This window comes from Panthera onca, chromosome F2 (assembly GCF_046562875.1).
Source record: "Panthera onca isolate mPanOnc1 chromosome F2, mPanOnc1 haplotype 2, whole genome shotgun sequence".
NCBI lineage: Eukaryota > Metazoa > Chordata > Mammalia > Carnivora > Felidae > Panthera > Panthera onca.
Genome location: NC_138356.1, coordinates 17,272,564 through 17,295,935, shown reverse-complemented (window position 1 = coordinate 17,295,935; position 23,372 = coordinate 17,272,564). Strand labels below are relative to the sequence as shown.

General features: G+C 42.7%; 3 protein-coding genes and 1 pseudogene across 9 annotated transcripts in view; 1 reads left to right on the top strand and 3 right to left on the bottom strand.

Moving 5' to 3' along the window:
* Positions 1-14,212, bottom strand: part of ADHFE1 (alcohol dehydrogenase iron containing 1) — a 32,637-nt gene extending 18,425 nt beyond the window's left edge. Inside the window, exons 1-8 of one of the 2 annotated variants that reach the window (XM_060610640.2) lie at positions 14,103-14,212; positions 6,659-6,696; positions 4,710-4,756; positions 3,847-3,900; positions 3,500-3,654; positions 3,160-3,356; positions 1,473-1,550; positions 47-152 (exon numbers count right to left, since the gene is read on the bottom strand). In XM_060610640.2, coding sequence (XP_060466623.1) covers positions 47-152; positions 1,473-1,550; positions 3,160-3,356; positions 3,500-3,654; positions 3,847-3,900; positions 4,710-4,756; positions 6,659-6,696; positions 14,103-14,161 — 734 coding nt within the window. In that variant the 5' untranslated portion in view covers positions 14,162-14,212. The remainder of the gene's footprint in view (positions 1-46; positions 153-1,472; positions 1,551-3,159; positions 3,357-3,499; positions 3,655-3,846; positions 3,901-4,709; positions 4,757-6,658; positions 6,697-14,102) is intronic. The other variant, XM_060610641.2, reaches the window with a different exon arrangement.
* The window catches only part of CRH (corticotropin releasing hormone), a 304,411-nt gene that overhangs the window by 71,154 nt on the left and 209,885 nt on the right, over positions 1-23,372 (top strand). The window contains exon 1 of one of the 6 annotated variants that reach the window (XM_078441655.2): positions 14,334-14,396. The exons of 2 other annotated variants lie outside the window; for them this stretch is intronic. The gene's annotated coding sequence lies outside the window, so the exon portion shown is untranslated. Of the gene's footprint in view, positions 1-14,333; positions 14,397-17,446; positions 17,549-23,372 lie in introns of those variants that run through there. 3 more of the 6 variants (XM_078441657.2, XM_078441653.1, XM_060610648.2) reach the window with 3 other exon arrangements.
* On the bottom strand, positions 15,734-17,420 carry RRS1 (regulator of ribosome synthesis 1). The gene has a single exon (XM_060610642.3). It carries the CDS (start codon positions 17,305-17,307, stop codon positions 16,210-16,212), a length of 1,098 nt encoding a protein of 365 aa, XP_060466625.3. The 5' UTR covers positions 17,308-17,420; the 3' UTR covers positions 15,734-16,209.
* Positions 17,349-23,372, bottom strand: part of LOC132664623 (ubiquitin-associated protein 1 pseudogene) — a 60,382-nt pseudogene continuing 54,358 nt past the window's right edge.

The following is a 23,372-nucleotide window of genomic DNA, read 5'->3' as shown; positions in this document are numbered from 1 at the left end:
GTCCCCAGGAACTGGAGAAGCCCCTCCAGATGGCACTAGTACCTACCAAAGCACATCGAAGCCACTGTTGGCGACCACCCGGTCAGGCATGTGCAGAGTGTGCAAAGGATCAATCAGTCCCAGCGTGGGTTTGATGGCTCTGGAAGCAATACCTAAGACAGGGATTTTCAATAGAGGCTCTAGGTATGGACACCATTTTAAAAAAATTAGATTACTTTAGGATAACAATTCTTAAAAAATTAAAAATATGAGATGAGATTCATTCTCATGAAGGGAGGCAGCAAGACCAGTGGAAAGAGATTTGGAGCCAGAAACCTGGGTTTTACAGTGGGTCTGAAGCTCCTTCTGGTTTGAAAGAGTTGAGTATGTGCATCTCTTCCCAACTCTGGGTTGAATGATGCCACTGGCTATGGTGGGAGTATTATACACCAAAGAAATTGGCCAGTACTACAAATCAGTGCTTTCTTGCTGATTAAATTCCCAAGAGTTGGTTTACTAGCACACCACCGGTTTGTGTCATCATTCTGCAACTTACTATGTATCTTCGGGCAAGTCATTTAGTCTGAATTCTTTGTTAGATTAGCTCATGACAATGTAGGGCTTCTATCCTTCATAGCTGTTGTAAGGATCACATTAGAAAATAGTATGTAAAAATCTTAGAAAAACTGTAAGGTAGAATTTAAGTATTGGCTACTATTATCTTTAATAATGTCAAAGGATAATGTAATTTAATTTTAAAAAGAGAAGTTACTGTAAATGTGCAGTTGAATATCAATTTATTCTGCTACAAAGGCCTGGGACCTCTGGACCTTTCAGGAGTGATGGGAATGTTTTGTTATTTTGATTGGGGTAGTGATTACATGGGTGTATCTATTTGTCAAAATTCATCAAACTGACAATTAAAATGTATGCATTTTGTTATATAAAAATTGTATCTCAATGAAATTGATTTAAAGTGTAGAAAAGATGTCCAAGGAAGGGAATAATCATTTACCACTGACATATAGTTACTAACTTCGGCCGAAAAATGGCCAATCGAGATTATGGCATTTCAATATCCTTTTGTAGGTAATTCTCAGAAAGAAGTCTATTGGACTGTTTCATAGTTTATATGTACTTTGAAAAAGAAAGAAAACGTGTAGGGGCGCCTGTGTGGCTCAGCTGGTTGAGTGTCTGACTTCGGCTCAGGTCATGATCTCCTGGTTCCTGAGTTTGAGCCCTGCATTAGGCTTCTGCTGTCAGCATGAAGCCTACTTCAGATCCTCTGCCCCTCTCTCTCTCTGTATCTCCCTGCTCATGCTCTCTTTCTCTCAAAAATAAAAAATAAGAGAGAAATAAAATGTATATGTATACACATAACCCTCCCCTTAACTCTATAACTCCTTGATTTTTAAATATTAAGATTAAAGAAAAGGAGGTGGGGTTGAAAGGTAAGAGAGAATTTTTTAAAAAGTTACGGGCAAAGTTCTTACCAGTTTTAACTTTCAAGTGTTCATAGTCGAAGATGGCAACTCCTGTAGTTTCACTCCCAGTTCCTGAGGTGGTTGGGACTCGAACAAAATAATATCAATTTAAATAATGCTTCTAAATAAAGGTCAGTGGAGATACTTAATTCAGCCTTGGGAAGCAAGGAGCAAAGTTAGAGAAGGAAGCTTTGCTGTGTCTGTTGCTCACCTGATGTCTGTATCTATATTAATAAGCATGTATGCTTCACATGTATAAGGGTGCCTGCATTTACATGCATGCATAATAGTATGCCTGTCAGCATTAACGTGCATGTTTAACATGTGGATGTGATGGCACCATCCGCATTAATACACACACATGTTTAACATGCATCGTGTCCATGTCTGCATAACATGTAGGCATAGCTAACGTGAATTGCCCCCTTTGATGAGTATGTGTGGTACTTGTATCTGTATTAACACACATGTATGAAATCAGTGCCTGTGCTAACATGTACCTACATCTAACATGTATGTACAGTGTCCATGTCTATATTAACATGTGTGTATATTTAACCTGTATGTGTGATGTCTGTTTCTGTATAAACATCTAGGAACTCTGGGAACTCGAGCAACAGAACTTTAGCAGCTGCAGCCGGGTATTCAAACACAAGCTGCTCAGCATCTCTGGTTAGAAAACTCATATTCGCCTTTTCTAAAAGACATCTTTATTCCCTCTTGGCAGCAAGCACAGTAATGCTCTGCCTTTGCTGGGCTCCGTGGTTTTGTAGTTCTGTCAAGTTTCTAAACTTTACTAATCACCCCTCTGTGTGATGCTGACACAGTTTCACTAGAGGGTTCCATTTTGCAGACATCAATTATGTTGCTCCCTGCTGATTGCTTATTCATGTCAAAGCAGTTCATCTGCCTTCAACTTACTCCTATACCATCACAAGGCCCATTCGCAGTAGGGGCAGACAGGAGGGAGAAGAAAAAGGACAAAACTTGAGACAGATATTTTCCAGTTACCAGTTAGTGCATTTTAACTATAAGACTTTACACAGTAATATGCTAACAGCCATAGAATGGGAGGAAAGAAAAGACCAAAAGATCCTAAGGTCTGTGTGGGACAGACGAGCTATTCTGATCTGGATTTGCATGCATGTCTGTCCCCAGGACAGCCACAGAGCAGATGTTGCCCAGAGTGATGCAGCCTTGCTGGCCACATGTCCCAGGGCAGAGACAAAGCCCCAGGTCAGCTGAAGAGCCATTGTGTGGAAGAAAGGGTTGAGTCAACACCAGAAAAATAATAGCGAATGTTCCCCTTAAACTCCACAGTGGCTGGCAAAATGGGACAAAGCAGAGAGGGGTTTAAAAGACAAACCTGCCAATAGAGGGATCTAATAATATAGAAATGATAACCTTCCCCCCTCCTCCATACAGTGACTTCCTACCATAAATCTGCAAACTTTCCTACACTGACCCAAATTGTCTCTATCTGTACAATAATGAAGATCAGAATTGTAAACATAAATGAACTGATATCTGTTCTGTTCTCCAAACAATGTAGTGCACTGAAATGAAAAAATCAGAAAGCTTTGGAAACATATACCCTGAAATCCCTGGCTTGTATCTTTCCTAAGGCTTTTTGCCAACTGCAAAATAAAACAGCCAAACAGACAAACAAACAAACAAACAAACAAACAATTTTTACCTGCAATCAGAGGCTTAAGAGGCACAGACACAGGCTTTCCCATCCCAATGGGCGCATTGACATAATCTAGGAAATCAGAGTGAGGGCTAGATGCATACAGATTAGCAGCTTTACAGGTGTCCATGGTGGAGCCACCACCGACAGCAACGTAGGCATCAAAAACTCCCTTTTTGGCAAACTCAATAGCTTCCATGAAGCTTGGAAAAGGGAAAATAAAAGCCATTATGTCATATTTTTTCAGAAATAAGTTGCCATGCCATTAAACAAGACTTGGGGCAAACTTTAAGCAACAGTGGTGTGTTGGCTTCTACATAAAGTAAATAACAACAATAAAATATACCTTCTATCAGTTGGTTCCACTCTCACATTATCATACATCTTAAAATTTATGCCATTATTCACTAGGGAATCCATAACCATTTGTACAGGAGGGAGCTGGGAGAGGTTCTTGTCTGTCATCAAACAAACATTTTTAGCACCCATATTTTGTAGGTCCTACAATAACAGAAATAATTTATAAGTTAGGTTTGATTGCCCTAGAACTGTAATAGGCTCTCTTTCTCTCTCTCGTAAACTTAACATTGTGCATTTTTCAAAACAAAGGACTCAATTGTTGTCAATTTGTACTTGTTTTAAAAGATATATAACATTTATAGTAGAAGACTGTAGGAATTCTTAAATACTTGCCATTCCCACTTCCTTTGTAACTCCTGCTCCATATCTAATATTTGAAACGGCCATCTGAAAAAAAAAGATTCAGGTATAGGCTGTGTTAGAGGATTGGCCATTTCATTTCTAAAAACTATGAATGAAATGAATGTTCCTTATTGTGTAGAGAATAAAGTGTATATTTCTTAGGGTGGCCTTCATTTTAACTTATGGCTCCTGAACTAGGAGGGGACAGAGATAAAAACAAGTGATTATATAATTGTAGTGTGATAAAAATTCATCAGAATTCATTGCTCCTTTGTTTTTGCTTCAAAAGATTACTTGGTTCTCTTTTGGGATTGTTATAAAACTAAAGAAGATATAACATACAATGTATAGAAGCTAGAGAGTTTGTAGAACTGGGAATTTGTCCTATTTTTCTTTTAATTTTTTCACGTTTGTTTATTTGTTTATTTATTTATTTAGACAGGGCAAGCACAAGCAGGGGAGGGGCAGAGGGAGGAGGTAAAGAATTCCAAACAGGCTCCACACTATCAGCGCAGAACCCCATATGGGGCTTGATCTCAGGAAGTGAGAGATCATGACCTGAGCCGAAATCAAGAGCTGGATGCTTAACTGACTGAGCCACCCAGGTGTCCTGGGAATTTGTCCTATTTTGATAGCTGAACAAAAGACCTTATTTTAGACATTACTCATGTTATCAGAAGATTTATATTCCATTACCCCAACAAAGTACTTTTCTAAATAGGGTCTGATCAAATAATGAGATTAGGGAACATCAATTAATAGCAGATTTCAAATGAGACAATAATGCATTAGCAAAATACTGGAGTATTTTTTCAAGTCATTCCTAAAGGAAAGAATGGACTTATTATATCTACCTCAAAGGCATAATCTGTTGTTTTCCCAGAAGGTGCAAGTCCAAGAGCTAGAAATGTAGAAAACAGCATCAGCGTAAGCCTCAAAAACAAAGCAAAAATATTTTTATTTGATAGTAAATTGGTATTTTGCCAGTGAACATAAGCATCTCCCTTAAAAAGCCTTAACTAAAATATATTTTCAGTTTTCATTGTTTCAGGTTTCATATCAAATTGGAATTAAAACCTGCATTTTAAGAGACTGAAATGCTAACTTGATGCTGATTGTGTGACAATAAAGTTATTAAAAATATTTTCTTCATTGAAGTTAAAATATACTTTTGAAACAAGGTGTAAAAACCCTCTAGAAAAGAAAAACCTTCTAGATGCTAGAGTTGGGTTACTGTTAGAGAACAACTATTAGTAAATTCATTAATTAGAGTCTGCTTATACTTATAACAGCTGTGATCGGTTGTTTGAATTTAAAGTTTTTCCATGGAAAAAATTATCACAGTAAGATATTTACATTTTTTCAAGTGAACCCATGTGGAAATTTTAGTTTTCTTTGTGAAATTTAATAAAAATTTTTATAAACTGATATTTCTTTGTAATGTATCAGGTTTTGGTTATGGCAGAAATGATTTCCTGTTGTGTTAGAACAAGAAGGCTCCATTTAATGAGTCTTAGCCTTGTTTTAATCCACTGATTTTTATTACTCTTGGGTAGGCATAAGAGTGAAAAAAAGTCTACACAACAATTTTTACTGCCTTTTTTTTTTTTTTTTTTTTTTTTTTAAGGAAAAGAGACTACACTAGACGACAGTCTACTTTTGGCTTCCCAAGAGCAAGGGTATCCTTAATTAAAATTCAGATTTCTTTGATCCTCATCAACTTTAAAGAAATAACCTATTACTCTTGCTACTGAAGTTTAGAAAAAGACCTAAATCGAATCTTAGAAAACAGCGAGGTTATCTTTCTTTAAATTATTAATTTTACTCTTCCAAATAGGAAACTACTAATTCTTTGTTGAAATCAACTAATAATTGGAAAAAACCAGCTTGAAGACAAAATTCTGCATATGTCCCTGAGGACCTAAAAGGCTGGGCAAGCTTTCACCTAGTAGAAGGTCCTTAATGACTGGGAGGTCCCTTGGCTTATTTTATTCTAAATGGTGAGCAACACCAGTGGCAGGAAAAAGCCTTCAGTTAGTTACTCTATCTGTTCGATTCCCCAACAGGCTTCTCTGTGGGTTCTGCTTAGTTTCCCGTATGGGCAGGCCCCCTCATTTCCATTCTTATGGTGCCCTTTAGATTTGACCTTTCCTTCTACGAGGTGAAATCAGTTTTTGTGTCAGTAATTCATGTGACGTTCTGAGGATACGCTGAAGCTACAATGAGCTTCCTGCTGTTCTGTGGACAATGGTGTTGGTAAGGATTAAGACGTTTGTGGGAACTGAAAACTTAAGTCATTATTTTTAATTATTAAGAAATAGAATGTTAGTTTAAAAAAAAATGATAGACACAAGTTTTCTCCTTCTAGGAACTGCTTTGTTCTTTAGCCTCTTTCTTTTTTGAGATAAATTAAAACTTTCCAAAGATTTCATCTTAATTCTGTTTGATTGACTCAGACAGTATTAAAATCTTATCTGTGCTTTTACAAAGCACAAAGCTTATACAAATCTTATTTGTAGCTTTGGCAAAGAATTCTGTTTGAAATAGAAAAACAGCATAAATAGTATTAAATATATACTTAAGCCAAACATATAATCAGTAGCATGCATTCAGCTACCATCATATAATTAGAACTACATATTACCAACTGCAAGTGAAAAGGCAACCACTTCAATTTTCCTCTCATATCCCTTGATTTTCTTGATTTATCCTTTGCCTAAATGTAATATGAGTGTCAAAGGGTGGGGTGGGGGGGTGAAATTGGAAATTTTGGCCAGTTTAAAAACACAAAATATATTATTACCTTGGGAGTAAGTATGAGAATGAGTAGGGCACTGGCATCTAGGGAAAAGAAAAAAAAAAGTGAAAATAGAAAAGCAAGAGAAGAAGCTTTAATGTAACCCCCCAATACATTCTAGTCTTAAGATGCTGTCAAAACAGTAGCTATTGGCAAACATTACATAGGAAAACCCAGAAATCATCATGGACAAAAAAGTTGACTCAGGATTTTTCCAGTGTTGCGGGATCCTTCTTTCAAGAAGTATTCAAGTGGTACTTAATAAATGTCTGCAGGGAGCTGAGATAAGCCCTCTGGAGATACAATTAAGTTTGAGATGGGGTCTCAGTGCTCTGTGAGGTGTCAGCTCTTTTACTAGGTTAGGTGCTTGATCAAATTGACTGCTCAAGTTAGTTGAGTAGGTTAACTACTCACTGTGCCTCCCCTCCCTTTCCCCCTACCCCGGGGGAACTCGAATTTGTATTTCCCCATTGTCTTCAAGGTGTTTAATTTTCTTTTTTTTTTTAAATTTTTTTTTTTTTTTTAACGTTTATTTATTTTTGGGACAGAGAGAGACAGAGCATGAATGGGGGAGGGGCAGAGAGAGAGGGAGACACAGAATCGGAAGCAGGCTCCAGGCTCCGAGCCATCAGCCCAGAGCCTGACGCGGGGCTCGAACTCACAGACCGTGAGATCGTGACCTGAGCCGAAGTCGGATGCTTAACCGACTGAGCCACCCAGGCGCCCCCAAGGTGTTTAATTTTCTTGAAACTGGCTCTGGACCCCGCCCTATGAGAAGCCCTCACTTGCCTGCAGGCCACCAGTAGGTCACCACCTACTGCTTCCATCCTTCCTCCTCCCAGCCCCAGCGACCTGCCAGCCCCTGGGCGCCTCGTGCTGGTCCCCTCTGTGTCACCCCCTCCCCAGCAGCCTGAAGTGTGCTCATGCCCATCACCCTCTCCTCCCCGAATCCCTCACCTTATCTCAGTTCCCAGTCCACTTCTCTACCCTTGGCTCCGTGTCCCTTCCCAGTCCTGGTTGCCTCCTATTTCCTGGACAGTCCCCCTTCCTCCTGTTCCCTTATGCATTTGAGTGTCATGTAAGGTGTTTTTTTTTTTTTTTCAATGTTTCTATTTCTTGCCAGAGGATCTTGTCATAGTGGGATCCCAACAGATACGTGAATGTATGCCCCCCAACTACCTTGTTCCCCCTTAAAATTTGGAGCAAAAACATCTGAGGGGGAAGATGGGGAAGAAAGGAAAAGTGCTGAGCTCAATAGTGTTCAAGACCTCCAAGACAGACTTAAGTCAAAGCTGACGTGGGAAGTGGTAAGAGCACTACCATGAGTCAAGCCTGCCACCTCCTGGACACGGCTGAAAACATCCAGTGTGGGGGAGAGTCCTGGGAGCATCCCAGTGGGGTGAGCAATCCTCAGGCTGCTGCAGGGAAATCAAAGTGGGCAAGGCCAACTTTGTTGTCCGTCAAAGGTGGGTTTTACTTTGGAGAACTTTCCCTGCTTTACCCCCTCCAAGGACAAGGAAGCAGAGGCAAAGGGAAGAAAACAGCCAGACTCAAAACTTTCCAATGCCCACTACCGTGGGAACACATGCTTCCTTATACCCTTCCCACTTCTTTTTATTTTGTTTTTAAGGTTCTGAGGCTACCTTGATTAATCATTTCTACTTCTTACTTATGGTTTGAATCCCATCCCCTCTTCCCTTCTTGGGACCTCCATTTGTCCAGTATTTCCTGGTCTTCCTCCTCACTCAATCTTTGTCATCATATTTAAGAGTTTCATGCTTAAAGGTCTCAACCTCTTGTCCCCTCTGGCTTGCTCACCCTCTGGGTCTCCCCTTCTGGCATACATCTGTTGGCTCCATTTTCTTGCCTCCCACACATTGCTTGGCCCCCTGAAATCTGGCTGCTGTCTCAACAAGTTCCAGCTTCTGCTGTACCCTCACTTAGATCCCCTCAGCACCTTGCTCTCCTAGCAATGAACACCGTGGAGCACATTCTCCTCAGGTGGGCAAAGTGCTCTTCTCGGCTTTCAGGACTCCCTACTCACCTGGGCTTCCACTAATTATTCTTTCTGCAGCTCTTTTTCCACCCTCCCCATTCCTTAAATGTTGGGTTCTATACTGGGCTCACACCTCACCTCTATGGCAAACCACGCATCAAGGCCTCAAATATTTCCGTACCCAAATCCATCCACTTCTCTTGGGTCCTCTGCCAATCTCTGGTTTCAGTGTCATCTCTCATCTGGGTAACTACAGAGTTCCTAACAGGCTTCTCTTGGCTCCACCTTTGCCACACAGTGGTCAGGGGCTTATTTCCAGTGATGTCACCCCCTTGTTTAAACGTACTTTGATGACCCCCCTCCTCATCACTCAAACCCCACTCCCCACCGCCCTGATTCAGACATGGCCCTCTGGGCATCCTCACTGGTCCAGCTAATCTCTCTAGCCTGGCCTCTCATCTTGCTCCATCTCTGGAGCTCCTTAAAAATTTATTCTTTTCCTTGAATGGGCCACACATTCTCTTTCTTGCCTCCAGAACTGAACTTTGTGCTTGCTATTTCCTCTTCCTGGAACATATCTTCCCCTGTTCTTCTGGGTAGTGTCCTTTCTAGTGTCAGTGCAAATGTCACTTCCCCTGGGCAGTCTTCCCTAGGGCTGGAGGCCCCAGGTAGGTACTGTCTCTCTGTGGTCTGTACCACGCCTCCCTCCCCAGAAGAACTGTTATCACATGTACTGTTGGCACCATTCTCCTGTTTCCGTCTGCCTCTACATTGTAAATTTTGTGGTTGCAAGATAAGATCTCCCTTGATCATGACTTTATTTGCAGTGGCTACCATTGTACCAGGCACAAAGTAATACTGATTGAAGAAATACTGACTGAAGGCACGAGTAAATGAAGAAATAAATAAATGTAGACATTTAAAATCCTCTTAGCTTCTTCTCTCTTTTCCTGTGTACCAAGACACAGAACCTGACATGGGGTAAGGAGAATAGAATAAATTGTGGGTTCCCCCACTTTCTTAGGATAGTCTGAAACCACTGGTGGGCTTCTCTCCTCCTCCTGAGAGGCAGAGGAAACCACAGTTAGAGCAAGGCTCTCATCTACCTACCTTTTGGCTCTGGCCTGATTATTCTGGCCTTCCTCCTGGTATCACTGGCCAGGATAAACTAGCCAAGCTTTCAGCAAAGGTCAGTTCCTCTCCTGTGGAATCTCAGCCTCCCTCATTTACTCAAGGATAGCAGTGCATCATCTCTCTCCTGCATCATCAAAATTTCCCTCTCAATAGATCTTATTCACCAGCATAAAATATTATTTTTCCTGTTTTATACTCATAACAACCTTCACTTGTCCCTCTTCCCTCTCCTGATGTTGCCCCCACCTCTCTTCTTGATTTTAGCTGACTATACATGCTCTCTCCAATTTCTCTTCTCCCATTCTCTCTGGGACTTCTTCCAATTGGCCTTTGCTCCATGACTCCACTGTCTAAGCTTACCAGGTCACTAATGCCTTTCACCCCACTAATATATCACTCAGTTCTCAGTTCAGTCCTCGTCTTACCCAACCTATCAGTGGTATCCTCCTGTCCACTCTCTTCTCCCTGACAATACTTTCTTCCCTTGGCTTCCAGGCTGCTCCTGGCCTAGTTTCTTTTCATGCTATTGACTCTGAATGCTCTTTTCTTCCTACACTCACTCCCTGAGTGACCTCACCTTGTCTCATGGTCTTGAATGCCTTCCATACTGACGGTTTCCACCTTTGTCTGATTTAGACATGTCGCTTGAACTCCAGATTCAGCTGCCTACTTGACATCTCCACCTGAATGTCTATTAGGCATTTCATATTTACCTGCCTAAGACTCAGCTCCTGGTCTTCCCTTAAAACCTCTTCCCCACCTGAGTTTAATGGTAACTTCATCCTTCCAATTGATCAGGGCAAAAAAAACCTTGTACTCCTCCTTGGCTTTCTCTATCTGGCCCCCAACAACTCTGACCTTACCTCCCCCTCACTCCTCTCCAGTTGTCATGTTCCAAAACCATGTCAGGTATTCTCAACCTCCACGTACCTTCCCAAAGAGCCACATGGCTCACTCCTTCCTTCCACTGATCTTTCCATAACAGTTACCTTCTCAGTGAGTGTGGTTGGCTGAGACCCGGAAGATATTCAGGTCTTAATCCCTGGAACCTGTGAACATTAGAAAGCAAAAGGGACCCTACAGATGTGATTATATTAAGGATTTTGAGATGGAAAGATTATCCTGGATTATCTGGGTGGGCCCTAAGTGTAATCAGAAGCATCGTCCTAAGAGGGAGGCAGAGGGAGATTTGACATAAAGGCAATGTGACCACTGAAGCAAGTTGTTACATTGCTGGCTGTTAAGATGGAGGAAGGAGCTATAATCTAAGGTTGCAAGAAGTGCATCTCCAGAAGCTGGAAAGAACAAGATAATGGATTCTCCTCTGGAGCAGCTGAAGGGACTGTGGCCCTCTTATACCTTGATTTTGGCCCAGTAAAACTGATTTTGGACTTAAGAACTGTAACAGAATAAATGTGTGTTGTTTTAAGCCACCAAGTTCACGGTAATTTGTTATAGCAGCAATAAGAAACTAATACAGTGAGGTCTTCTTGACCATCTTCTTTAAAATTACATCCCTTCCTCTAACCCATCCTCCTTTACTTTCTCTTTAAGTAACATGTAATATACTGTAAACTTTACTAGTCTGTTGTTCACTCCACCTGCCCCACCTCTGCACTTAAGCACCAGGGATATTAGGCTGTTTTGTTTCCTGCTGTACCCCAGGGATGAGAACACTGCAAATCAGCAGTGGAGGTACAGTCCTTCTCTCCTGGGCTTTCTCCTATATGTCTGGCTATGTTCCTGTCCTTTTATGCTGACTCCTTTTCCTTCATTCGAAGTGCAAATCATTTGCAACCCCAAGCGCCTAAGGAGGCTGGCAGATAATGTAAATGAGAGGCTGCTGGCCGGCTGTGCAGCTGCTGTGCGAAGTAAGTGGTGGGCTGCATGCCAGGGCCTCTCAGGAAGCTGGAGTGCTTGCCCTGTTCAAAGGAGGTGGCCCCCACTTCACCTCAGCCTTAGCAGACTTTCCCCAGATGAAATGTGGGCCCAAAGATGCCATTCCTAATTTTCTAAAATTTTTATCTGAAATCTCCCACATTTTATTAAAAAAAATTTTTTTTTAACATTTATTTATTTTTGAGACAGAGAGAGAGAGAGAGCATGAACAGGGGAGGGTCAGAGAAAGAGGGAGACATAGAATCTGAAATAGGCTCCAGGCTCTGAGCTGTCAGCACAGAGCCCGATGCGGGGCTCGAACCCACAGACGTGAGATCATGACCTGAGCCGAAGTCGGACGCTTAACCAACTGAGTCACCCAGGCGCCCCTGAAATCTCCCACATTTTAAATGCTTACCCTATTAAAAAAAAAAGCCCCATTTTGCTACTCTGCCTTAACAATGCTGCTCCCTAGGACCTATTCTCAACCCATCTAGGTTTACAGTTTGCCAAGGACTTTGCTTCCACATCCTCTGTACAGTCCTCTATACACATGGGTGAGTTCCTACTTGCTCCTCAGCTCCAGAACTATATAGTCAATTACCTGCTGGAGGTCTTTGTCTGGACTTATGAGGGATGTTCAGTTTGAAATCCCTAAAGGAAGTTATCATTTCCCTCCTAAAGCTAGGCTTCTTCTAGTTCCCATCTTGGTAAATGGCCCTAATGTGTACCTGCACCCCAGCCAGAAACTTCAACTTCTCCTTCCATCTCACTAATCACATACAAAATCCTGCTGATTTTAACCGACTCCTCAATATTTCTCATATCTACTCCTTGTACCAACTGCCTCTCTTTGGTACCTGAAGCTGTCACTTTTTAGCTGGAGCATTACAATTACTTCTAGTCTTTCCTCTCCACTGTACACTGCCACCAGAAAGCTCGAACATGATTTTAATCACGCCACACTCCTTTGTCATACAACCATTCCAAAAACATGTTCTACATGACACTGGTTCCAAAGGATATGAATGGTGTTCTTTGATAGAAAGATTTTTATGATAACACAGATTTAGAACAAAGAGTTTAAATACACTAGTTTAAAGAGTTTAAACTATTTTTTTATATCCTGTAGGACTTCTCAGAGCCTTTCGTGTGCTAATTATCCTGACTCTCCAAAAGTGCTATGCAGCAAAGAACAGTTTCCCATTTATTTGGCCATGGAATTTTTTTCCCCCCATGGGGCATCTCAAAGTATTAGTGGTTCACAATGAGAACTATTGCTTCCATAGCTTTCAGTATCTATAGGACATAATTCAAATTCTTTAGCATAGGACTAAAAACAAGGACTGTGAAGCTAGAATATCTGGGCTCAAATGATGGCTGTGCCATTTGCTTAGCTGTGTGAAACTGGACAAATTCTTTTTCTTCATGCTTTTATTTTTTTAGTATGTAATATGAGGATAATAATACAGTCTGGCATAGGGTTGTTCTAAGGATTACAGTTACTATTAATAGTACATGTAAAGCCTGTAGGGCAGTGCCTGGCACATGGTAAGTGCCTGATAAATGCTATATTCTTATTCAGGGTGGGTCTTCTCCATTCTCATCTCCTTCTATGAAACTAGGTCCAGATTTTAACTACTTTTAGCTCCTGGAACTACATCTCTTGCCAAAGGGGCTGCTCTTTGCAGTTTGTCTGAAATTCTTCTCTAATCCCTCTCCTTTCCCCTTACCTCTACCTATTGGCTCAATATTTTACATGTTTTTCCCAGGCTGACTTGTGCATTTGCACATTCCACAAGGATTTATCAGGTGGCTACTATACACCTGGAATTTCTGGAGGGGGAGTCAGACATGTCATAACATTTAATACCTTGACTGCCTGTACATGCCAGGGAGTGAAGCTCCTGGTGATTTCACACAGCCATCTTTCTCTTCTACATTCTCTGTCCCCTGAGTTCCCCACAGGCCCATTTCACAAACCCTGTTCCTTCATCGAATTACCTGCTAGACTTTAAACTGCTCCAGAATCTTTCACCTTTGTACCCCCAGCACCTGGAATAGTTTTTGGCATGTAACATACACCCAGTACAAATGTGTTGGTTGGACACATGAATGTGTCTTTTGTCCACTGTGTCAAGACCTCCAATGTTTGCCACGACATGGGATCAGGCACTGACCTCTCCGGGCCTTTGTTTCCTTACGGTAGACCTAGCAGGGTACAACCTGCCTCACCGCGCTGTGCATGGCTGCTTGGCACCCTGTGACAATGCTGTCCCACCGGCCGCACGGCTCTGACGCGGAGCGGGTGCAGGCAGCAGTATACCCTACCCCAGGTTCTTGTAAGTAACCGGAGGAAGAACACGTGAAGCCCGGGTTGCTCGCCCCCGGCATGGGCACGCAGGCATACTCTGGCCCCCCGCCTTCCCGCCCCGCACTCACGCTGCTCGCTGCAGTTGCCTCAACAAGTGCGCGACCCGGGCACGAGTGGCTGCAGCCATGGCCGTGGGGTCTCCTCAGTAGCCAGCCCCTCCTCCTACCCCTCCACCCCCTCCACTGGCCAATCCTGGCCGCCGCCTTCCTGTTCCCGCCCACTCGGCCAAGCTTGCCTATCCCCTCTGCTAAGTCTCCTGTCACAGCATTAGCCCTTTTCGGATCAGGACCATTTTCCCACGAGTCAAAATCTCCGCTGCCTTAGCTGCAGTCCCACAATCCACCTCTGAAATTGCGGTAAAGGTAACTTCTCTGTAGGATCTTGGGTACTTCCATAAGTCTCTCTACTTAAAACCCTTTATTTCACATGTTGGGGACGTAGGGTAAGGGAGAGAAACAGGGGCATTCTTTTTCCACTGATTCCTTTAAAATGCTACTTTGCCTTCCTAAAGTGTTTTCCTAATAAATTATTAAGACACTGCATTTAAACTGTTTTAATAGTAAATAAGGACCTTGCAAAAAGCCCACCAAGGGTTATCTCTTACAGGGCCAGTGCTGTGTCTGACTGCTGAATCAAGTCTAAAAACAAAAAACCAGAAAAATCCTCAAACAAAACAGTAACAACAACATACCCTGGACGGTTGAGAACTTAAAAGATGTTAAGTGCTCTATGAAAAGTTTGGCTTTTGGTGAAGTTAAGGTACCATTAAATGATTTCATCAGTAGTTGCAAACTTGCCAGGATTTCACTGTATTCTGTGGCTTAGCAGGGCCAAGTGCTTCACGTCCCTGTGGAAGAGTTGATCATTGATGGCAAAGTATCCTAAGATAGTAACAATTGGACATCTGTGTTTTTAGTAACGTATTATGAGTTTTGAAATTTTTGTTACGTATTATGAAATTTGGAGTATGAAATTTGCTTTTTTTTTTCCCATAGCAATTTCTAAAGGTAACATAAAAATGAGGCAACACTGGAAAAAAAAGACAAAATGAACTCCCAACTTTAATTTCCTATCAATCGACAGACCAAAAAACAGTAAGAGTGGCTCACAGGGCTGTAACAGCAGCAAAAAGGCCCTCCTGGAATCTAGATCTACTATGAATCCTTTAAAGAAGATATTCATTTTTACAAAGACAAGTTACTGAGATTAGGGAAAAAGACCCATAATAGCTATCAACATTTGACCTCCTCATCAAACCAGGTCAGTTTGACAAATGAATCAAAGATAACAGCGTACCAATTTATAGATTTGGTGGGTTTATCTCTTCTTAAAACAGACCCCACTGAAGTTAAAAGAAAAATTGGGGACATATATGTTGAAGAGGATTTAAGTATTTTCTGGATTAATGAGGATTAGTACTATTATTTAGTGAAGCCCAAATTTATAATTTACAGCAAAGCAATGTTTTCACAGTATAAAAAACAATAAAATCTTTTTACAAAGAGGTATCAGTTTTACTACACTTTCAGTATTATATCTGATACCAAAAGAAGTATGAGTTTTCCTAATAAGCCTCACTGAAATCATCATAAATTAACTGCTTTACGTTTTTTAGAAAGTAAATGAAAATAATCTGAACCAGGTATTCCCTTGGTTTTACTTAGGATTTCTACCAACACTTAAAAAGTCAAAAGCAACATTAGACACAGACACTTTTATTAAATAACCTTGGTTAACAGTTACTTGTAAGTCCAGTTTTGAAAATGTAATCTTTCTGTTCCCGCCTCTTTGATACACTTGTCATAAAAATAATGCAGAAATCAATTACAAGGCTGAAATATGACCAACTCTCCTCTCCCTCTCACCATATTCAAAGTTAAAAAGAAAAAAGATGTGTTTTAAAAAATAGAACTCGTTTCCAGTTTCCACCAAATTCTTTCCCTGATTCTTATGTCCTTAAATACATCCTTTAATCTCCAGCCAAATTCTTGGTTGTGGGAAAAACATTCATTTGTAAAGTCCAACATTTACATCTGTCTTGGGGGGAGGTCAGCCTATCCCTTCAATCTCAAGTTCAATGAAGGCAGCAGAAGCCGCTTTCTTTGGTCCCCCCCTCCCCCCCGCACTTAACATTTAGTATAGTTCTTTGTTTACAGGCGGGTCCGAGGATGAAAATTACTTCCTTCTCTTTCCTCCTTGGTGTTGTCCTCCTTTCCTCTTGCCACCCAAGCGAGGCGGCCCGGAATTCACCTTGCCTCCCAAGCCCCCTTTCCTCTTCCCTCCCTGGCTGGGCGGGCCACCTTTCCTCTGGCCGCCAGCGCCCTGCCGGCCCCCCTTTCTCTTGCCCTTCTGGCTTATTTTCCTCCTCTTGGCCGCCGCCTCCTGGTCCTCCTCCCGCATCTGTTTATTGGTGGCCCTCGTCACGTCCAGCTGAGGCTTTTTGCTATTCATCACACGCAGCAGCTCCAACTGGCTCTTTTTCTCGGCTGCAAAATCCCCGAAAAGGGGCTGAAACTTCCTCTTTTTGCCGGAGCCCCGGGGCGCCTTCTCCTTGGGTAAGCGCTCTTGGAAGCGCCCCACAGAGGCAGTGGAAACCTTGGCCACCTGCATGGCGCGGCCCAGTTCCTCCTTACTCTGGTGTCCCGTAGGGTGCATGCCCGCCGTGCTGGGCAGCTGCATCTTGTGCGCGCGGGCCAGGTTACGCAGCCGGTTCAGCTCATTTTTGGCCACCCGTTCCTTCTTAGCCTGGATCCGCTTGGCGAACTGGTCCTCCAAGGGGTCGGCACCGCCGGGCACCTCGATCAACCATTCCTTGGTGTCGTCGCGAGCGCGCTGGTAGCCCCAGCGGCGTCGCCACTGGCCACTCACCTCGTCCCACACCAGATTGGTCTTCTTCTTGGGACGGATGCCCTTCAGGCGCGCGAACTGCTGCCAGCGAGTAAGCGGCCGCGGCCGGGGCACCGGCTTCTCGCGCGGCAGGCGAGTGGTGGGCTCCGGCAGTCGCGCAACCAGCGCTTCCTCTACGCGCTCCGTGGGCAGCTGCCACAACTGGTTGATGAGCAGCTGCGTGTTGTCCCGCGCCAGGGCCTGCAGCTCGGCCTCCGGCGAGGGTCCCGCGCGCCGCAGCCCCGTTGGGGGGTTCCGGTCCGAGGCCAGCAGGTTACCCAGGTCGAACTCCAGCTCCAGCTCCTTGTGCACTGTGATGCGCTGCAGCTTCTCTGCCTCGTCCCGCTGAGCCTTTGCCAGCAGCTCCTCCACGTTCTGGCCCTCCATGGCTCCGCCTGGGCCCACTCGTTTCGGGGAAACAGTTCAAATTACTTCTCTGCAAACGCCGGCAGAAGCCCGGGCAACGCAACCACGTGCGGTCGCCGAGACGCTTGTTCCGGAAGAGAAAGCTTCGCTTCCGGAGCACCCGGAACGGGTTTACAGTCCTGGCAACCTGAGAAAAGGCCGGCAGAGAGCAGCATTGGAGAGCAGATGGGATTATCGGAGGCCCTTCACCAGAGGCCCGGAGGTAGGCGGTGCTGGCTCGAGGAGTCCAAACTACAGATTCCAGGCCTAATTGGGACTGTGGCTCCCAGGATGCAGCGGCGTAAGGGGGCGGTGCAAATTTGGGGGGTCGCGGTTTGAGGGGGTCCCGCTGCGACTGTTAACAATTTCAGTGTAAATCAGTTCTCAGGATGTTTAGCTTCTCAGTTTTTTCTGGGATTAGACAAATTGTATTTTGCCAGAGCCCTGACGTGTTCATGGGGGTCCTGGGTGTGAGCCGAGAAAGACACTTCCCACAGGTACACATAAAGCTAATTGTGGAAGATTTGATTTGCTTTGCAAGCGAGCAGGGGCTGGCAATTAGACCTCCCTAAGTGGACGCGAGGGTGCGCCCACGTCGGCAAGCTGGTGTCTGGAAGCCCAGAGCCCTGGAATCGCATCCTCTCCAGGCTTGTGGTAGAAGAGCACTGAGCTCTGCCGTGAGACTGCCTGAGTTCCAGTCCTGGCTGTGCTGTGGGATCTTTGGGTATTTGGGCCTATTTAAAAACCTGTAAGGGTCGCCTGAGTGGCTCAGTCGGTTGAGCGTCCGACTTCGGCTCAGGTCATGATCTCACGGTTCGTGAGTTCGAGCCCCGGGTCGGGCTGTAGGCTGACAAGCTCAGAGCCTGGAGCCCACCTCAGATTCTGTGTCTCCCCTCTGTCTGCCCCTCCGCTGCTTGCACTCTGGCTCTCGCATTGTCTCAAAAATAAATAAACATTAAAAAAAAAACCAAACACCTGCAAGATGGGGTGCTAATAGTACCTACCTCTTAGGGCTTTTATAAGGTTAAATGAGTTAATATGCTTCCAAGGGAGCTTGGTCTGGAACATATGAGCGCTCAATAAATGTTAGGTGAATACCAATTATTATTCATTAAAAAATTTTAAAAAAATATTTATTTATTATTGAGAGAGAGAGACAGAGCATGAGCAGGGGAGGGGCAGAGAGAGAGGGAGACACAGAATCCGAAGCAGGCTCCATGCTCTGAGCTGTCAGCACAGAGCCCGACGCGGAGCTCGAACTCATCAATAGTGAGATCATGACCTGAGCGGAAGTCGGACACTCAACCGACTGAGCCACCAGGCGCCCCTGAATACCAATTATTTATCTGTGTAATGGCTCTAGGAGCTAAAAAGTCTTACACAGAGATTATACACTAGGTTCTTGACTCAAATTACCTAGAATCAGATCTAGCTTTACAGTACCTACTTTGAACAGGTTGTTTAACTTAAGTCCAATTCAATTTATAAATTGATAAATATGGAACATTAATTCTTGGTACATAGTAAGCACTCGGTAAATGTTAGCAATAGTTAATCACTATATTCCACCGATGGCAAAAGAAGGCTCAGAGCTGTAAGATGAGTCTGTGGTTATACAACAGGAAATGTGGGAGCAAGAGGGATCTTAACTCCAGCTTTAAGATTGTATATATACTCTCTGCAATGTCTTTCAGGCTCTTGATACATAAAAAGTGTGGTCTGTTGACCAGCAGCATAGCATCACCAGGAAGTTGTTAGAATTGGTTTCTGGCTTTAACTGAGATGTAATGATTCAGAACCTTTTTTTTTTTTTTTTTTTTTTTTTAAGGAAAAACAAAGTAGCTCCAAGCTTTAATTGAGGCAAATCTTGAAAAAAAAAAAAAAAAAAAAAAAAATGAACTGACAATATTACATGTAGGATAATCTTAACCAATAATTTGGATGTGTTTTTTTGCTCCAAAAAATTTATGTTCCTTGTCATTGAGATCAGGAAGTTCTGAGTTCAGAATGCCTAAGAGGACAGACAGTAAAAGTTTTGAGCACCCTATATTTTTGAGATGTCAGTTCTCCTTTTGAGATAAGGCCCCATTATGCAGCATTTACCTTGGAATGCACTAAGTTTTATGTATCTTAGATTTCTACAATGGATAGTGTAAGTCTCTTTTATGAGAGGTTTCACCAGAGGGAAATAATCAAGTGATTATATCTGATGGCTTCTTCTAGGTTTTAAACCTTTAGCAGGGATCAGATATGGGGATGGAAAAACATCCCTTGCTTTCAGAACCTTCTTTTATGAATTTATTTATTTTTAATTTTTTTAACATTTACTTATTATTGAGAGACAGAGAGACAGAGCATGAGCATGGGAGGGACAGAGAGAGGGGGAGATACAGAATCTGAAGCAGGCTTCAGGCTCCGAGCTGTCAGCACAGAGCCCGATGTGGGGCTGGAACTCACAAACCATGAGATCATGACCTGAGCCGAAGTCAGACGCTTAACTGACTGAGCCACCCAGGAGCCCCTCAGAACCTTCTTTTTAAGGAGATCTCTGGGTTATGAGTATGTACATCAAGTTTGGGAGGCATACTGCTGATTGTGCAGTTTATTGCCTTGGTTTTTTTTTTTTTTTTTTTTAATTTTTAATGTTTATTTTTGAGAGAGAGACAGAATATGAGCAGGGGAGTGGCAGAGAGGGAGACACAGAATCCAAATCAGGCTCCAGGCTCTGAACTGTCAGCACAGAGCTTGACACGGGGCTTGAACCCACGAACTGCAAGATCATAACTTGAGCCGAAGTTGGACACTTAACCAATTGAGTCACCCAGGTGCCCCCTTTATTTATTTTTTTAAAAAGTAATCTCTATCCCCTACGTGGAGCTCGAATTTACAACCTTTAGATTAAGAGTCACATGCACTACCAAGTGAGCCAACCAGGTGCCTGTTTTTTTTTTTGTTTTTGTTTTTGTTTTTAAGTTAGGAGTAGTGTAGAGGGGGTTATGCTGGAAAATTAACCCATAGATATCATAGCTCTTAGGAAATAGAGTCGGTTGAGTCTCAGCTAGAGAGGACATTAGATACAGCCCTATCTATTGTACCTGCCCCCTGAGTTTGGTTTCTGGAGCTCATTGTCTTTCCTCAGCTCTCCTTTGTTCATTCACTCATCAAACATTTAGTGAGCACATTTCATGCATCAGACAATGTGATACAATCTTCTTTCTTCTTCTTCTTCTTCTTCTTCTTCTTCTTCTTCTTCTTCTTCTTCTTCTTCTCCTCCTCCTTCTTCTCCTTCTCCTTCTCCTCCTCCTCCTCCTCCTCCTCCTCCTCCTCCTCCTCCTCCTTCTCCTTCTCCTTCTCCTTCTCCTTCTCCTTCTTTTTCAAGTAGGCTTCATGCCCAATGTGTAGCCCAATGTGGGGCTTGAACTCATGACCCTGAGATCAAGACCTAGTTGAGATCAAGAGTCAGATGCTTAACTGACTGAGCCACTCAGGCGCCCGTCTTCTTTTCTAAAAGCATTTTAGGATTTTCAGGAGTTTTTCTGCCTTTGTCTTAACACCACCAAGTTTTTAATAGCACTCATATTGTGGGGTTAAGGCTAGGTCAAAGGCCGTAGTAGGTAACTGCCTTGACCCTTAAAAGGTTTTGTGATTTGCCATAGGAGAATGTTACGAACAGTAGTAAAGCTGTCCTGGGCTTGGCTTAGCTTCTGATTCATTCATTCATTCAACAAACATTTGAATGATTACCATATACCAGACACTAGATACAAAGATTACTGAGACTGTATGGAACAGTGGAGAAGAAAAAAGGTTAAGAGAAATTTACAGTATGGTATGATTGAGCTTTTAATAGGAAGTACATGTTTGTAGGTTTTAGCTCTTCTGTCAATCTTCTGAGTTAGGGAAAAAAAAAAGCAGATGTCAACAGGTGTTAAATGGTATGAATTCGCACTGTATGAAATGCTATTTGGTTTGAATCATATGTGTCAGCTCTTAATTGAACTCTAATTATTTTATTTTTTATTTTTTATTTATTAAAAAATTTTTTTTAACGTTTATTTATTTTTGAGACAGAGAGAGACAGAGCATGAACAGGGTAGGGTTAGAGAGAGAGGGAGACACAGAATCCGAAACAGGCTCCGGGCTCCGAGCTGTCAGCACAGAGCCCGACGCGGGGCTCGAACTCATGGAACGCGAGATCATGACCTGAGCCGAAATCGGCCACTTAACCGACTGAGCCACCCAGGCGCCCCTCTAATTGTTTTATGATGAATGTTTTTTATTCTAATTTTTTAAAAATTTAAATAGAAGTTAGTTGACATATAGTGTAAAATGACTTGAGTCTCCCATCATTTACTTTGCCAATGATAACTCTGGATACATAACAGGTGTTTGATACATGATTGCTTAAATGAATAAACCTATTAAATAGACTTTTTTGAATTCAAAAAAGGATTAATGTTGGCTGTTAGATTCAAGATGAGCAAAATTAGTAAAATGGCTTAAAAATTTCTTAGTGAGGCAAGTAGGTAAGTGCTGGTCTCCATTCATATCATTTTTATGTTAGGTGAGACTTGGTAGTGTCAGGAAAAAGGAAGCCTACCAAGGATGTGTAAATATATGGGAATATATTTTAGCAGTACAGCCAATGGCTGTACATCGTTTGTTGTTTTTTCCCCTTTGCCTTTGCTCTTTGTTTCCCTTCTTTTGTCCCATAATACAGACAGATCCCAAGTTTGGTCATCAGACTCTGCTTTTCTCTTTATACCTGCTCTCTATGCCATTTCATCCACTTTCATTGTGTCAGCTGCCACTTTTGTGCAGCTGGTTCTTAGAGGTACATCTTTATTCCTTTCCTTTTCAGAGTTCCAGAATCAAATCTCAAACCACTTGGTGGGCTCTTTCACAATACTCTAAACTCAATACATCTAAGACTAAGTTACACATCATCTTCCTGAAAATTTGTTTCTTCCATCATCCATCCATCCACATTTTTTTCTCCCAATAAAAGTTTATGGAAGTCCTTTCATGGCCAAGGTACTGTGTTGGATATTGGGAATACAATGGTTAGTAAAAGCACCTCAGTTGATGTTATCATCATTCTAGGCTAGTTACTCAAGCTTGAAACTATGATGTTATCCTTGACTTTTCTTTTCCCAGCTCCAAATCCAATCAGTCTAAAAGTTCTGTTAACTTTGACTCTGTACTGTATCCTTCTCATTCTCACTACTGCAACCTTGCCCTTAGACTGGGTCTCTTCCATCTGCTTCTCCAGATCCTCTCTCCATTCTGCTCTCTGTCCCTGGCTTCCAGTGAGATGTGGCCAGCAAGAGGCAATGATCCAAGATCACAGGGTATAAAGAGGTTAAGGTGAGGGCATCTATGCCTCTAGCTCTCTGCAGATTGCTGTGGTTGGTTGGTTCCTTCTGAAAGGCCATAGCTCCAATCAGGCAGCGCTCTCCATTTAGCTACCCTCTCTTAGATCCTCTAGTTGCTACCCTGGTTGCTGGAGGCCTAGAGGTTGGTATGGCTCTTGCTGTTGTAGCACTACTCTTTGTGAGTTTCCTTAAACCGTGCCCACATCTTTGTAATATTCCCTTTGTTGATCTTTGTTAAATTACCTGGCTTGACTGCTACCTGTTTCCTGCCAAGACTCTGACCGATACCCAGGGAGCTATTCTAGGAGCATTCTTCCAGTTCCTTGCTTTCATTCTTCAGGTCAGTCCAGAAGATTTATCTTCCACCCATCTGGCAAAATCATGCTTCTCATAAACTCCCTTTTCTACCTATCAAAATAATGATTATTCTTGGTCTTGGATGGTCATGATCTGGCCCCGAATAGCTCTTTACTCTATGGCATCATAGTGCTCCTTACGCTTGTTTTCTAAATATTTATTCCCCACTCCTATTTTTCTATCTTAGCTACCTTTCTAGAGCCTTAAGAACATTTCTCAAGAATGGCAAAAATGAGGCATAGGACAGAAAAATCAACAATTACATTTTCGTAGCAACTACTGAGAAATATTTCAATAATAAAAGTGAACCTAGAA